This window comes from Mesoplodon mirus (genome assembly GCF_964341445.2).
Source record: "Mesoplodon mirus genome assembly, chromosome: 11".
In the NCBI taxonomy this organism is placed as follows: Eukaryota; Metazoa; Chordata; class Mammalia; order Artiodactyla; family Ziphiidae; genus Mesoplodon; species Mesoplodon mirus.
The window spans coordinates 61036686-61051984 of NC_138987.1; the positions used below are offsets into that span (position 1 = coordinate 61036686).

Here is a 15299-nt window from a genome sequence, read left to right on the forward strand (position 1 = left end):
TTTAGCCTCATGAGACTTTGTTCATTTAATGATCTAATTTGTTCTACTCCAGTGAAATGTAAGCAGATCACCATCCTCCCCCAGACACCCATCTGTGCTTCTCCAGGGTAGCCTACCACAGCGAAAGGGCTCTGGTCTTTGTGGAAGTCATTTAACCTCTTTGGTCCTCAGCTTTTAATCACAACTGCTAAAATAATGCCTACTTTCTCAGAGATTGAGAAAATAATCAATAATAAAAAGATCTAAACTTTAGTTCCAAAAGCCTTCAGCAATGTTAGTCTAATTTATTCTTATTCTAATATTCGTTCTAAGTGTCTTACCACTTATTCATTTTAGGATTCTTGACTCTACATTTACTTGTAGGCTTCCTATTTCCAAATTTTAAGCCCTCCACTTCCCCCAAACCATTTCCTAACAACCTAAATGCAGAAATTTTATTCTTCTTAGGACTCCTATAGAGCTATCTATATTTATCACAAACTGGCTAATTGTATGTACCAGTTTGCCTGGTACAGTTCTGGTTTTCATTTATTATCCTAGCATAACTATGGCTACCCTAATCATAATTTACTTTGTAGATTAATATATGCCTGTACAGTGTATGTCTAAGAGCAGAGTGCTTGTACTGTATATCAATAGTCAAAATCTCTCCTTCATGAGGTACCTTTTCATTTGCTACAAAGTACTGTCATTTCACCCCCATCCATTATGCATTCTCTCCAACTCTGTCCCAAGCTCTTACATGACAAGATATAACCAACATGAAACGCTTGCCACAGAGGCCAGACGAGGCCCAATATGTATTCAGAAAGATTGCAAGTCAGAGAAGGGGATAATTATTAAATAAAGAAGAATCACGGACTTCCCTGGTGGCGCAGTGGTTAAGAATCCGCCTGCCAACACAGGGGACACAGGCTTGAGCCCTGGTCTGGGAAGATCCCACATGCCGCGGAGCAACTAAGCCCACGTGCCTCCATGCTCTGCAACGAGAAGCCACCACGATGAGAAGCCTGCGCACCGCAACGAAGACCCAACGCAGCCAAAAATAAATAATAAAAAATAAATAAATTTATTTAAAAAAATGAAGAAGAATCAGGATTTGCTACTAGTTAACATCTGGGAAAGAAATGAGAAACTTACAGTTGTCTCTGAGAACAAGAAGTTCCTAATAGGTAGCCTCAACAGTTATCTTCTCACAAGAGGTGAAAAGGCTGAGGTTTTAAGAGGGGAACCTGCAGTACTAAACCTTTTCATTTCTAGAGCTTTCATGTTTTTTGGGGGGAAGAGATCAAGCACCCACTGAGTTCATCCAACAAGAAGCCATAACTTTATTAATGATAGAAACAGTACAAATTTCAAACCCAGCTGCAGTTACTCTTTTGAAACACCAAAAAAAGGTCCTCTTTTCAAGATGGTTACATTGTTAACTCCTGTAAGAGAAAAGAGATCCATCAGAGGTGGTTACAGGCAAATTGAGAGAATTCAGGTCACTAAAACCTGAGGCAACTCAGAAAAGGCTTTGGAAAGAGGCTTCCTAATTGGCTGATATTAAGCACAGAAAATAAAGTCACCCACGATTGGTTAGGGCAGAGGGAGTCAAGGAATAAAGGCTTGGACACTTACCATAATAGCATTTACAATATCATTACTGTTGTTTTTCAGGGCTCGGACTGCCTTTGCTCTCGACACATTTGCTTGTGACATGACCAATTCTATGTCCTTAACTTCCACACCTGTTTCATCAACCTAAAAGAGAGAGAAAAAACACTTAATAAACTAAAGGCAAGAACAACTTCAGTAGTTCTGTCCGGCATCTCCTGAATCTAGTTCTTAATATAATTCAAAAGCTACTTAACTCAATGGAGTTCAAGAGCCTAAAATAATATAGAATCCACCCATCAATACAAACATACTATCTTGTGAGGATTAAAAGCACAAAAGATTTCCTTATATACCTCTTCCTCTTCACTCTCCTCTTGTACAGTTGGAGTCTGTGTGTTTTCTTGAATGTTTGAGACAGCTTCACCTTGAACTTTGAATTTCTCAGCAGCTGCTAACTGTGCTTGCTGAGATAAATCCTCAATCTATAGGGCAGAAAATAGATTCATGTGAGTAGACTGATCAGCAGCAAATCAAAGAAATCATTTATATCTTTTCCAAACTCCCGCTCTTAAACCCACTTCACATTAACTTACTACGTAGCTTTAAATCACGTGGCCTCACTTGGATTATATATTACTGCAGATAAAGAAATAACTTAGGTCTAAAGCAGTGGTTCTCCACTGGGGGGTGATTTTGTTCCCCAGGGGACATGTGTCAAAAGTCTGGAGATTTCGTTGGTCATCACAACTGCAAGTGATGTTGCTAAACAGACAGCCCTTCCACAACAAAGAATTATTTGACCCAAAATGTCAATAGCGCTGAGGTTGAGAAACCCTGGTCTAGAGCAACTCCCAAGAAAACTTTCCTTACCTTGGCTTCCCCAAAAACTATGTAGGTATCTGAAGCTGGGCTCTTGTATACATCTGGTTTTGTGATGACAAAAAGGATATTCTTAGATTTCCGGATAGTGACTCTAGTAACCCCTGTAACCTGTCGAAGACCCAGTTTGGACATAGCCTAAAGAATAAAAAAGAACATCAGGTTTCCAACTTCTTTAGAAGCAGCTTCAGGAAGTAAGGAACATAATAAAACTACATTCTAAGCAAAGACTTTCTGTGGGCTAAGAAAAGTTTATATAGCAATACAGAATTGATTTCCAGGCCTCCTGGGCTTTCTGCCACAGTTAACTTCTGTTAGTTCAACTAAACCTGATTCTACCACTACCAAGAGTTCCACTACAGTTTCCCCTCTCGAAAGGTGCTTCATCAGCACCTTTAATCCTTCTTTATAACTTAAACTCTTACCTTCCGTGCCTTCTTTTCACTCCGGCTCTGTTTTGCTTTACTGACTGGTTCTTCATCGATTTCAGCTGCCGCTGCCAGCTAAGAAGATCAAACAGCTATGAGTAAACTGGAATGTAAGGCCTGGATACCACAATCCCCATGTGGTTTTCCCTTTATGAAGGTTCACAGCTCCAAATACATAAGTCAGCTTCTCTGATCAACACTGGTTCTCCAATGCTTCCTTGACCCAAGTACTTACACTAGTAAGTTAAGAGAATACCCACCTGTCGCAGTAGTTAAGAATCCGCCTGCCAATGCAGGGGACACAGGTTTGAGCCTTGGTCTGGCAAGATCCCACATGCCGCGGAGCAACTAAGCCCGTGCGCCACAACTACTGAGCCTGCGCTCTAGAGCCTGTGAGCCACAACTACTGAGCCCACGTGCCACAACTACTGAAGCCCGTGCGCCTAGAGCCTACGCTCCACAAGAGAAGCCACCGCAATGAGGAGCCCACACACCGCAACAAAGAGTAACCCTCGCTTGCTGCAACTAGAGAAAGCCCACGTGCAGCAATGAAGACCCAATATAGCCAAAAATAAATAAGTAAATAAGTAAATAAGTAAATTTATTAAAAAAAAAAAAAAAGAGAATACCTACCTGGGCTTGTTGTGTGGTTGCCTGTGTAGAATCCTGTTCCTCAAGCTCTGGTACTGATTCATCACTATCAGATTCTGTTCCAGACCCTAAGAAGACAAGGAACTTTTACTATTTTATAGTAAAGATTACAAGGAAGAGGCACCTCACCATGGCCTCCCCAGACTAGAGGTCACTGGCTTATGCTAGACCTCGCAAAATTAAATGTAAACCAACTGACTTCCATGAAGCCAGGTCGTACTGATACGATAGCCCCCAACTCAGTCACAAACTAGTGTGTACACATCTATTAAAGACCCAGCCCCAGAAATGAGAGGTAATTACTAGATACAGCCGAGTGGTTTATGTAACTGCTTCCTTTCCCTCAAGGTCTTCACTTCTTGGCACAGGTAAACACCAATGACTTATGTAACGCTAAGTTCTACCCAAGAGCCCAACCGTCTTAGAAAGGTTCTGGTAAACAAGGTGCCTCCAGATATACTTAAGTGAAAAAAAAGTAAGATCACATTGTGGAGGCAGACTGGGGGCGGGGGGGAGGGGGATGATTTCCCCTCATCCTTTAAACTGGGTTGGGGGAGGCCAAAAGCAGTTGTGTACACACATTTAGCCTTATTTTCAAACCACTCACCCTAGCAGTTTGATCTAATCAACACAGCTTGAAGATTCTCAAAAATGCTGATCTACAGTTCTGTAGCCACCTCTACTAGATACTGTCCTGTGACCTCTTCCGTTTCTTCCAAAAATAATTCACATATTTAAGTTTCCCTCAATTCAAAGGCCAAGCATCAACAGACTACTAAGGGAAAAAGCATACACCTGCACCATTCCCAGGCTAGGAAAAATAGGTCTTTTAAGAAAAGGGAGTCCCTGGGCACTGGTTATTACTAAGTCTAAGATGTGAAAAGAAATTCAAGTAGTTCTAGATTTCCCAATATTTTAGCAAATCCCAGGCCCAGGGACAAAGTTAGTGACATAGTATAGAGCAAATTAAAGGTCTAGAAGGTCTTGGTTTTCAATGTCAGATCAGTTAGGTAAAAAAGATGACAGATCCAGAGTTAGTCTGAACCACATTACACAGGATGGTATACAACAGACTATCTGAGGTGAAAACCAAGATTCTGTTTCACATTCCTAGAGCTTTTGCATTTAAACTTATCTTTCTACGTCCAAACACAAGCAGATATACTGGAGAAAGCGGCGCATCCTACAGTTAGTATCGGTGGGTAGCCCCCGGAGGGTTGTGGGCAACACACCATGCACACGGCAAACCAAGGCAAATACCCTTATTATTCTTCAGAACAGGCTGCTTGGCAGAGGGGGTTGGGGCAGGGATCCCAGCAGGTTTGGGGGTGGGCATGTTGACGAGGACCGGCTGGAAAGGCACTCCCCCCGAGATTGGTTCCGGGGGAATCAGAGGCGGCAGCTCATCCTCATCAGCAGGGGCTGAGGGCTTACGGGGTGATTCCAGCACCAGCCCAGGTGAGGACGGCAGAGATTGCTGTTTAGGGAGCAGAGGGGGAACTGGGGAGGGAGCAAGAGGCAGAGAGACTGATGGGGTAGGTGCTGGAGAGACAGATGCAGATCCAGCTTTAGGAAGGACCTTCTCTGGGGCAGCTGCTGCTGAAGGGGTAGACGTCTCAGACTCAGGAGGAGCCAAGGGGCCCTTTGGGGAATGGAAAGAGTCTTTGCCCTTTAAGAGAGAAATAGGGAGGGCTTTTGGAGCCTTTGGAGAAGAACCTTTCTGAGTGCAGACTGTCAGCAGAGGAGCTGGAGCCACTGTAGGAAGGGATCCTTTAGTACCATTCTGAGCTGAGGGATCTGGGCACACAGGAGGTGAAATAGAACTCTTCTTCTGAGTGGGAGCTGTGACGACTGGTGCACTTTCTAGAGCTGGAGCATCAAGCACTGCTTTGAGAGCTGTGGGGCCTTTCTTTATTGGGGGCCCTTTAGATGCCTGAGGTGCAATGGACCCCAAGGGACATGTGACTGAAACTGGGGAAGTACAGGCCTCTTTGGGGGAGGGAGGAATCACAGCTGGGGGAGTGGGAGCCCCTTTGGAGGATGAGGTTGCTGGCCCCCCTTTGGGGGCTAGAGACTTTTGGGGGGAGGAAGGAGTTACAGCTGAGGGAGTAGGGACCTCTTTGAGGGCTGGAGTTGCTGAGGCTCTTTTTGGGGAGGAAGGAGTCACAGATGGCGGAGTAGGGTCTCCTCTGAGAGGTGGGGCAGCTGGGGCTCTTCTGGGAGATGGAGTTGCTGGGCCCCCTTTGGGGGAGGAAGGAGCCATGGCTGGGGAAGTGGGGACTTCTTTGGGGTCTGGGGTTGCTGGAGACTCTTTGGGGACCAGAGTTGCTGAGGCTCTTTCGGGGGAGGGAGAAGACACAGATGGGGGAGTAGGGTCTCCTTTGAGAGGTGAAGTAGGTGGGGCTCTTTTGAGGGATGGAGTTGCTGGGCCCCCTTTGGGGGAGGGAGGAGCCACAGCTGAGGGAGTGGGAATTCCTTTGAGTGATGGAGTTGCTGGGGCCTTTTTTGGAGAGGGAGGAGCCGCAGCTGAGGGAGTGGAGGCTCCTTTGAGTGGAGTTGCTGGGGCCTCTTTGGGGGTGTGAGGAGCCATAGCTGGGGGAGTGGAATCTCTTTTGGGAGGTGGGGAAGCTGAGGCTCTTTTGGGAGATGGAGTTGCTGGGCCTCCTTTGGGGGAGGGAGGAGTCACAGCTGGGGGAGTGGAATCCCCTTTGGGAGGTGGGGAAGCTGAGGCTCTTTTGGGAGATGGAGTTGCTGGGCCTCCTTTGGGGGAGGGAGGAGCCACAGCTGGGGGAGTGGAATCCCCTTTGGGAGGTGGGGTAGCTGAGGCTCTTTTGGGAGATGGAGTTGCTGGGTCTCCTTTGGGGGAGGGAGGAGCCACAGCTGGGGGAGTGGAATCCCCTTTGGGAGGTGGGGTAGCTGAGGCTCTTTTGGGAGATGGAGTTGCTGGGCCTCCTTTGGGGGAGGGAGGAGCCACAGCTGGGGGAGTGGAATCCCCTTTGGGAGGTGGGGTAGCTGAGGCTCTTTTGGGAGATGGAGTTGCTGGGTCTCCTTTGGGGGAGGGAGGAGCCACAGCTGGGGGAGTGGAATCCCCTTTGAGAGGTGAGATAGCTGGAGCTCTTACGGGGGCTGGAGTCCCTTTGGGGGAGGAAGGAGTCAGAGCTGAGGGAACAGGAGCCTCTTTGGGAGATGGAGTTACTGGGTCTCCTTTGGGGGAAGGAGGAGCCACAGCTGGGGGAGTGGAGCCCCCCTTTGGAGGTGGGGTAGCTGGGGCTCTTTTGGGAGATGTGGTTGCTGGGCCCCCTTTGGGAGAGGGAGGAGTTGCAGCTGACGGACTGAGGGGCTCTTTGGGAGATGGGGTTGCTGGGCCCCCTTCGGGAGAGGGAGGAACCGCAGCTGACAGAGTGAGGGGCTCTTTGGGAGATGGGGTTGCTGGGCCCCCTTTGGGGGAAGTAAGGGCTCCTTTGGGGGAGGAAGGAGTCACAGCTGGAGGAGTGGGGGTCTCTTTAGGTAATGAGGTTGCTGGTCCCCCTTTGGGGGAAGGAGGAGCCACAACTGAGGGAGTGGGGGCCTCTTTGGGAGATGGGGTAGCTGGGGACTCTCTGGGAGATGGAGTTGGTGGGGCTCCTTTGGGGGAGGAAGGAGTCACAGCTGGAGGAGTTAGGGTTTCTTTAGGGGATGGGGTTGCTGGCCCCGCTTTGGGGGAAGGAGGAGACACAGGTAGGGGAATGGGAGCCTCTTTGGGGGATGGGGGAGTAGGGGAATGCTTCTTGGCTAGTGATCCTTTATGGACATGAAAAGAAAGATTGGCCTCTGGAAGAGAGGAAGCTTCAACTGGAGAAATAGTGAATGACAGATTTCCAGCAGGAGTATCAGGGACAGCAGGTACACTTTTAGAAACAGGAGCAAGACTTAAGGTAGTAGTAGCTGAACCCTTCTTGGTTGGAGTTCTTTTGGTTTGAGGAGACACACTAGTCCCTAAAGGAGATGGGGAGTCAGTTAGGTAAGTTCCGTTGGAAGATGCAGTAACAGAAGCACCAGAGTCCTCAGTTGGGTACCCTTCAGGAGAGGAAGCCACAGGTGCCAATGCTGAAGTTTGAGAAATACCATGAACTTTCTTTGCACCTTGAGGAGTACCAGCTGGAGGAAGAGGGGGAAAAGACTCAGACTTGGGAATTTCAGGGACCTGTGCCACAGTAGCTGGAGAAGCAGAAACATTCTGGGGAGATAAAGTCACAGCTGGAGCCACAGGGCAACTTTCAGAGGTTGGAGGGACCAAAGGTAAAGTAGGAAGAGTGGAAGTACTCTTCTTGGCAGGGTGGCTTTTAGAATCTAAAGAGACAGCTCCTTCTAGAAAAGGACTGGCTACAGGTATAGGAGTGGAGGTACCTTTGGCAGTTGTAGGAGCCATCCCATCAACGGCAGTGCTTTCCAAAGGAAATGTAGTTACAGCTGGGGTAGTGAGAGAACTTTTGAGAAGCAGACTCGTTGGATCTGGGCTTGCATAAGAATCTGTCTTGATTATAGAGGTTGGGGAGTTGACCCCCAGAGACGAGGTAGTAGTACTGGCTGGCTTAACTAGAGGGAGAGGCTCTAGGAAGCTTTTCTTTGCCAAGGTGGCTTCAGGAGAAAGAGCTATCTCCAGAGAAGATGATGTACTTTGGAGAGAAGGGAGATTTTTAGGGGCGGCCAGGGCTGGTGAAACAGGGAGACTTTTGGGGTCCTCAGGGGCTGGCAGAGGTTGAGAGACTGGTATCCCCAGAGTGGTGGTTACCTGAGGAGTAGGAAGCTCTTTGGGAGCCACAGGTGCCATAACCAAGGCAGTTTGGGAAACTGAGTCCTTACTGCTCATGGGACCTGATGAAACTGGAATAGAGAAACAAGTAGCTACCTCAAAGGTAACAGGTGCTGCAGAAACTGTAGAGGAGTTAGCCATCCCAAGTGGGGTGGTTCCAACAGAAGAAACAGGAGCTTCTTTCAAGCCTGGCCCCTCTGGAGAAGAACCAAGAATCTGGGCCACCAAAGGTTGATGAGCAGCACTAGGAGAGTCTTTGAGAATCAGAGAGGCTGTAGGAGATAACAGAGAAGAGGTAGCTACATTGGAAGAGGCTATGTCAGTGATAGTAGAGAGGCCTTTGTCAGACAGAGCCAGAGGGGAAGTTGGAGCCCCCACCGGAAAAGCAGCCACAGCAGTAGGAACCACCTCATTTTTGGAAAGAAGGGGAGGAATTAGAGATCTCTGAGAAGGGTAAGAGGTACCCGTGGAAGAATGATCTACAGAAACAGTATCCTCTATGGGATCTGACAGAATATTAGAACCTGAAGGTTGAACAGGAGAACCAAGAGAAGTGAGGAAAACTGGGGGGGCATGAGGAGCCACAGGAATAGACTGAGTTGAAAGAGATAAAGCAGCAGGTGGACTAAGGGGTCCCTTTAGGCTGAGGCTTGCAGGGTTTTGTGGAGAAGTCAGAGCTGAGGAAATAGGGATGCCTTTGACCTGAGGGGAAGGGATGGCTAGGGGAGTGGCAGGTGGCGTCTGAGGACATGAGGCTAGTCCAGACTGAAGAGAGGCCAAAGGAGTTACAAGATGGGAAGGAACAGCACTGACTATACCTGGAGGGCTGGGGGTACCTTTTGGATTAGGGACTACTTGAGAGGGAGCTTGAAGAGGAGAGGGCTTTGGTTCTGAGGAAGCAACTGGAGCTGACAGAGATGTCACTGACCCTGACTCAATCACAGCAACTGAAGGAGGTGAACTAAGAGGGTTAGGTGGATAGCCAGAGCTCTTCTGAACTGAGTGGGGAGCCAAGGCCACCAGAGCCAAGGGAGCTGAAGAGGAATGAACACCTTTCAGAGTTGGAGCTATTATGGGAGAGGCCAGAGCTAAGGCAGCTGGGGAGATGGGAGGCCCTATTAGGAAAGCTGGGGTGCCAGCAGGGGGAGGGGCAGCTCCCAAAGGCAGGGCTGTCCCAGTGGATGACTCAGGAAAAGGAGCTTCAAGAGGGGTTGAGGCAATAGTAGAGGGAGAAAGGAATGAGGAAGGCTGGTTAGGGGTTGCCAGAGGGCATTGTTGGGAGGCCAGGGAACAAGGAGGGGTAGGGGTAGGGGTAGGTTTAGGCTGCCCTAAAGCAGCAGCAGTGACACTCAAGGCTGAAGACACAGGAAGCAAAGCTGGAGGAGAAAAGCAAAAAAAAAAAAAAAAAAAAAAAAGGGGGGGGGGATAAAGGAGGAAAGGGAAGGAAAAAAACAAAGGTGAGTTATACAGCCCAACTTGGTACAACATGCCTCACAGAAAACATTGGAATTTTAAATCTGAGAATGAAAGTCACCATACAGGATTAGACAAAGGTGACAAGCAACAGCAACCTTCCCCAAACATACTTCAGTGGTAAAGTAAGAATACATCCCTCTCCTCATCTCCCACATTTCCCAAGTTCTACTAAAGTAAGTGAAATATTTTAGGGTGAAGAACAGTCTAAGAGCAGCCTATTAGTCTCTAAATGGGGAGCACAGGCCCAGGAGTAAGTTGGGAACAGCATGCTTTCGACCCTTTCCCAGTTGTGCTCTTCCCTTCCCTCCTCAAACAAACCCTAAGTCTTTCTCACAGGCCATAGAATCACCACTGGAACAGGTCTACCCTGTCTACCCAAGGAGCATGAACTAACTGAAACAAATACTGAAAACTGGAACAAGGAATATAGCGGCAATAATGATGGGGAACCAGAGCTGGATGATAAAAAACGGGCCTTTAATGCTGAGGCTTCCACTAAGTCAGGAAAAATCTGACTCTTAATACTATGTATTAAATACTACTTCACTTAGCCTCCCTATACCTCATTTTACTTATCCAAGTCAAACAAAAAACCAACCACAAATGGGTGGACTCTACAGTCTCTAAGTAATGTTAGGTCTCCAAACATCAATCTAAGATGAATTAGACCATGAGAGACAGCTTAGTCACAAGGGTAGGAACTGTATTATGAAACTGTAACCCAACTTGATAAACCAGACTGTGGTTCTATTTTGAAAGTAGAGAACTGGAGTGGAGAAAATACATTGGATCCCCACCCCTTAATCCGGATGAGTATGCCATTCTGCCAAAATAGGCACTATTTGCACTAGAGTAAACCTAAGCAAAAGATTTTCTGAATGATGAAAAAATACCATGCTTACTAATCAGGAGGTAACACAGGATTAGACCAACAAATGCTCAACACCTAGAAGGGAGTATTATTTAAAAAAAAAAAAAAAAAGCTTATAGCATCCAAATTCACTCAACCAAAAGTATCCCAACTACAGAAAAGACAGATGGCTCAAGCAGTTTTTCCTCAAGAGTTGGTAGGTCAAATTCTTATGATTACAGTGCAAATGTTCTCAAACGTATTAATTAGAATTTGAAACTTAGAATGTTTTCATCTCGCTGGACCTCAAGATGGGATTAAGGCCCAAATTACTTGCTTTAGACACCATAATGAATCCCGAGTCAGTTTCCTCATTCATTCTAATAATTATTTAATTATAGTTATGTATTAAAAAAAACTCCAAGTGTTCATCACTGGCGCTTACTTAATATTATCATCTAACCTACTGTGCAATCTCAAAATATTCAGGAATAAGTTTAACAGCACTAAGGATTGCTTCAGAAGCAAACAGCATTAGTTTTGAAGCTTGATCTAGATTATTCTAAATTCATCTGAATTTCAGTCTCCACATTTGTAAAATCAAGTTGAGATTCTCTAAAGTTTTGTTAGCACTGAAACTACAGAATCTTTTAGAGACCAGTCCTTTATTTTTACCTTCCTTAAGTCCCTTGCAGTTCAAGGATTTCATACAGCTTACTTCCCAGCTCAGAGGTCCCCTCCTTTTTCTTTGCTAGCAGCTGTATTAATCCCTTCAGCTGCTAAAATCAGACAGGTGGGGAGGGAGAACCTTAATGCTTTCAACTATAAACAACTCTTTTAATTCCAGAAGGATATAAAAATTGCCGTTAAGTCACAGGTGGAGTTTAAAAAAAAATAATGAATTTACCATAAAGGGGGAAAAAAAAAGATGAGGATGGAGGTCACAGCCTGAAAATTCCCTTTAGTTCTGCACAACTAATCAGCAAGAAGACTACCATAAAAAAGTTTTTTTCCCTACCCCTTCTCAAGTTTTATAGAAATGTATTTTAATCAGAATTCAAAACCTGCCTTACACTATGTTCTACATTCATTAATTTCCAAAGCTGAAGAGCAAAGAGCACTATTTCAATTCTGGGTTCCAGATAAGCTGTTGATGCAGGCACTGTTCCAGCATGCTAGAAACATCTCAGCACCAATCCATAAACCAAGTTAACCAATCTAGGAGGGCCCTGGGGCCCAGTAGGACACATTTACCATCAGCAAACAACTTATCCAGGCATGTGATGATGGCACAATGCCAAGCACTGCCATCTAAAACCTTGATGCAACCTGCTGGCTGGAACTTCACAAAAGCTCAGGTCTCCTGGACCTGCCAGTGTGTCACCTAGTTCCAACAGGTAAGAATCAGAGTCCCTTTCCTGCTCAGTTTTCCTATGTGAGGGGAGGGTTCCACAACAGAGCTACCTTTGAGGCAGCTGTCATAACCTACAAAGCAAGCCATGGAGCTTTTAATGTTCCCGAATCTTAAATATACGGTTTTTATTCCACTCTCTCAGCAAGTTCTTTCAGGGAAACTACTATTATGGACTCTGCTCCCTGGTAAAGCTACAGCCCCATCTTCTTTAATGAGAGTCAACACTGAAAAACACAAGTATATTCTATTTGTCCCTTAACCCACCAAATGGTTTTAGGGTCGATCTTACAATCTTAATCAAGGGCAAGGGGTCTAGGGAACCTACCTGTCTCAGCCTGGGGCTGTGGCAACTCCTGCTCTGTAGCAGGGACGGTTTCTGTGGCTTCACCGGGCATTTCTGAAGGGAATAAAAAGGAGGCCTGAAATGACTCGGATCCGTTCTGCTGCCTAACCCAGAGTCAAGCTTCAAACTGCGGAGGGCTGTTAGAAAACCATAAGCGTGGGACAACCCTCCCCAAAGCTGCTGGAATACGTGAAAAACACGACGTAACCCTCACATTTTTGATCAGCAGAACCACCACCTTTTACCGGTCCTCTTCACTCTGCAGAGAGCGGATTTCCCAGTGCCCAGGGATTCGTTTTATTCCACATTCCAAATCCCACACAGAAGCAATTACCACTGCGTTCTCCACCCGAGGGAGAGGCTCGCGGTCTGGCTCCTGAGCACGGGATGGGAGACTTCAGACGCTACCTTGAACAGCCGTCCCCCCTCGCCGCCCCGCCCCCCCCCCCGGCCCCGCTTCCAGGACTAGGACCTCAAGGACTGCCGTTTGCCGACTTTCGGGACCCAAGAGGGGAAACAGGGTGTCCTAGGTCCCAACACTCGCTTGTCACAATAAGGGTGTGGGTGGGTGTGTGTGTGTGCGCGCGCGCGTGCGGGGGGGGGGCTGTTCCAAGGCTGTGACCCCTTAACCTACTCTAGGTTCTCCTGAAGCGCTTCCCAACACCAGACGCAACCCACTTCCAAACCCGACGCCGCAACGGCTCCCATCTCCCCAGCCCTGGACTCGCGGCCTACGGCCTTTCTGCCCTGCTTTCGCCAGGACACCAACAGCAGACCCCATTTTGTCCGGAGGCCCCAAGGCCACACTGCCCAGGGCTGAGCAGGAACCCGGTGGCCCCATAAAACCTCCAATTCTCCTTAGTTCCCAGTCCTCGGGGAGGCTCAGCCCGCAAGAAAGGCGGATGGCTACGGATAAAAAGTCGTGACGAAGACAGCACTTACTGTGCGGGGAACGCGGAACCAAGATGGCGGCAGAAAGAGAGCCAGCGAGAGCGTGACCCACGCCTGTTGCAGAACGAAGCCTGGCGGAGGGGGCGGGACCAGGATCCGATTCCGGGTCAGGAGCTGCCGGCAGTCACTTCCTTTAACCAGTGAGCCGTCCGGGTGTTTCCAGTCTGGGGTGGTGACGAGGTCTAAATAAGGGTATGAATTTAGAACAGGACTCGCTGGCCTGGCAGGAACTCTCTTCTCTGAGCCATGCAGTCCTAAGATAGCCGACCCCTTCCCGTCCCCCAAGTCGAGGCATTTTTGATACGCGAAGGGCAATTGTAGGAGAAGCAAACTCTGCTCCCCCGTCGGCAAAGTAGCCACAGCAGTATTACTGCTACTTTCTGACTTCCTTTTCTCAAATAATTCAGGAAAATATGGTGTTAAGTAATGCTGAATGCCACAGAGATTGTATTCACACCATTGGAAGATAGCTGTGGCCCAGGTTAATCCTCAGTTTTATTTTTGGAATACATAATTTAGACATTATTATAAAGGTGTAAATTCCCCTATTCAGAAAAAAGAACATAGGCACATATACAATTCTTTTTGCTTCTGTTTTGGACATTATATCCTGAAACTCATCCGTTCTAGAGGCCCAGGATCCCACGCTTTATACAGTAGGATTTTTGAAAAGTAGAATGTAACAGTGTTTTGTTAATGAAAAGGCTAGGGATCCTGGCTCCCATATCCTTTCTCCAAAAGGACTCAACGCATACATTACCTAAACCAGCTAACACTATTTGAGCTAGTGGCTTTAAGACAATGGTTGGCTGCCTTTTAAGATAAGCAATGCTTTGAAAGCTACTTTAAAATTTCTGATATTTTACCATAGTGAAGTGAGGATTAGGATTAGTGAATTAGGATTAAATGAGATAGTGGAGTTTACCAGGAATGAAAATTTCTGAAATTGTCTTTAGATAGGAGTGGCAATATTATGGAGTGAATAAGAACATGGATTTTGAAGCCAGACTCCTTTGTTTGAATCTCAGCTAGGTTACCTAATGGCGGCCTTCGGCAATTTAATTAACACATATATGCCTCAGTTTCCTTATCTATGAAATGGGGATAATAGTAGCTGCTTCATAGGATCGTTAGGAAGATTAAATTATGTACATTACTTAAAAAGTGTTAAAATTGTTAATAGAATTTCTACCTAATAGTGATCTGGGAGACTTGTCAATGCAGTCCATTTACCTTCAGAAGGGCCAGCAATAGCCAACCATCTCCTTAGACAAACAAAACTACATTTTGACCATTCCCCTTTCTTTCCCAGCAAGCCCACTGACTTTTCTAACTCTGTTAATGATTAGCTAAGGAAGGACATATTTTCTTTCTTTGGGTTTCTTTATAAACTGGGCAAGTTTGCAGACGGAAACCAGTTCTGTGCTCTTTGTTTCTACAATTCTCATTTATGGATGAGAAGGCAAATCAGCTAGGGAAGTCAAGTCTTTATGTTTCTGTCGTCTTCAAGAACCAAACGCTCTTTTACACAAGCACAATATATTCTATAATTTATTTTATGGGCAATTATACCGGCTTTTATCAAGGGCTCTAATATTAAAGCATTAAAATGTTTTAATGCTAGACATATTGGAAGCCTAAAACATCTCTTGCTGAAAGCATAATCAGTCTTTCTACTCATTCTAAGATGGACTAATGAGTCTTTAGTAATTGAAAAAAAATTTTTATTTACTTGGCTGCGCTGGGTCTGCGAACTCGTAGTTGCAGTATGTGGCATCCAGTTCCCTGAACAGGGATCGAACCGGGGTCCCCTACATTGGGAGCGCAGAGTCAGCCACTGGACCACCAGAGGAGTCCCAAGTCTTTAGTAATTTTGTATTCAGGAGTTTTAATTGGACCAGTCACTGTTTTCC

At 46.5% G+C, this 15299-nt stretch overlaps 1 protein-coding gene across 3 annotated transcripts; it reads right to left on the minus strand.

Moving 5' to 3' along the window:
- Positions 1–1304: 1304 nt before the first annotated feature.
- On the minus strand, positions 1305–13462 carry NACA (nascent polypeptide associated complex subunit alpha). 3 transcript variants are annotated; one of them, XM_082636813.1, is made up of 9 exons: positions 13378–13462; positions 12418–12489; positions 4821–9728; positions 3543–3628; positions 2907–2984; positions 2473–2619; positions 1956–2084; positions 1624–1746; positions 1305–1430 (listed from the first exon to the last, which is right to left on the minus strand). In XM_082636813.1, exons 2-9 carry the CDS (start codon positions 12485–12487, stop codon positions 1416–1418), a joined length of 5556 nt encoding a protein of 1851 aa, XP_082492939.1. In that variant the 5' UTR covers positions 12488–12489; positions 13378–13462; the 3' UTR covers positions 1305–1415. The 3 variants fall into 3 exon arrangements, with proteins under 3 accessions (XP_082492939.1, XP_082492940.1, XP_082492941.1); XM_082636814.1 differs by lacking the exon at positions 13378–13462 and adding an exon at positions 12650–12805; XM_082636815.1 differs by lacking the exons at positions 1305–1430; positions 4821–9728 and having other exon boundaries at positions 1582–1746.
- Positions 13463–15299: the final 1837 nt, after the last annotated feature.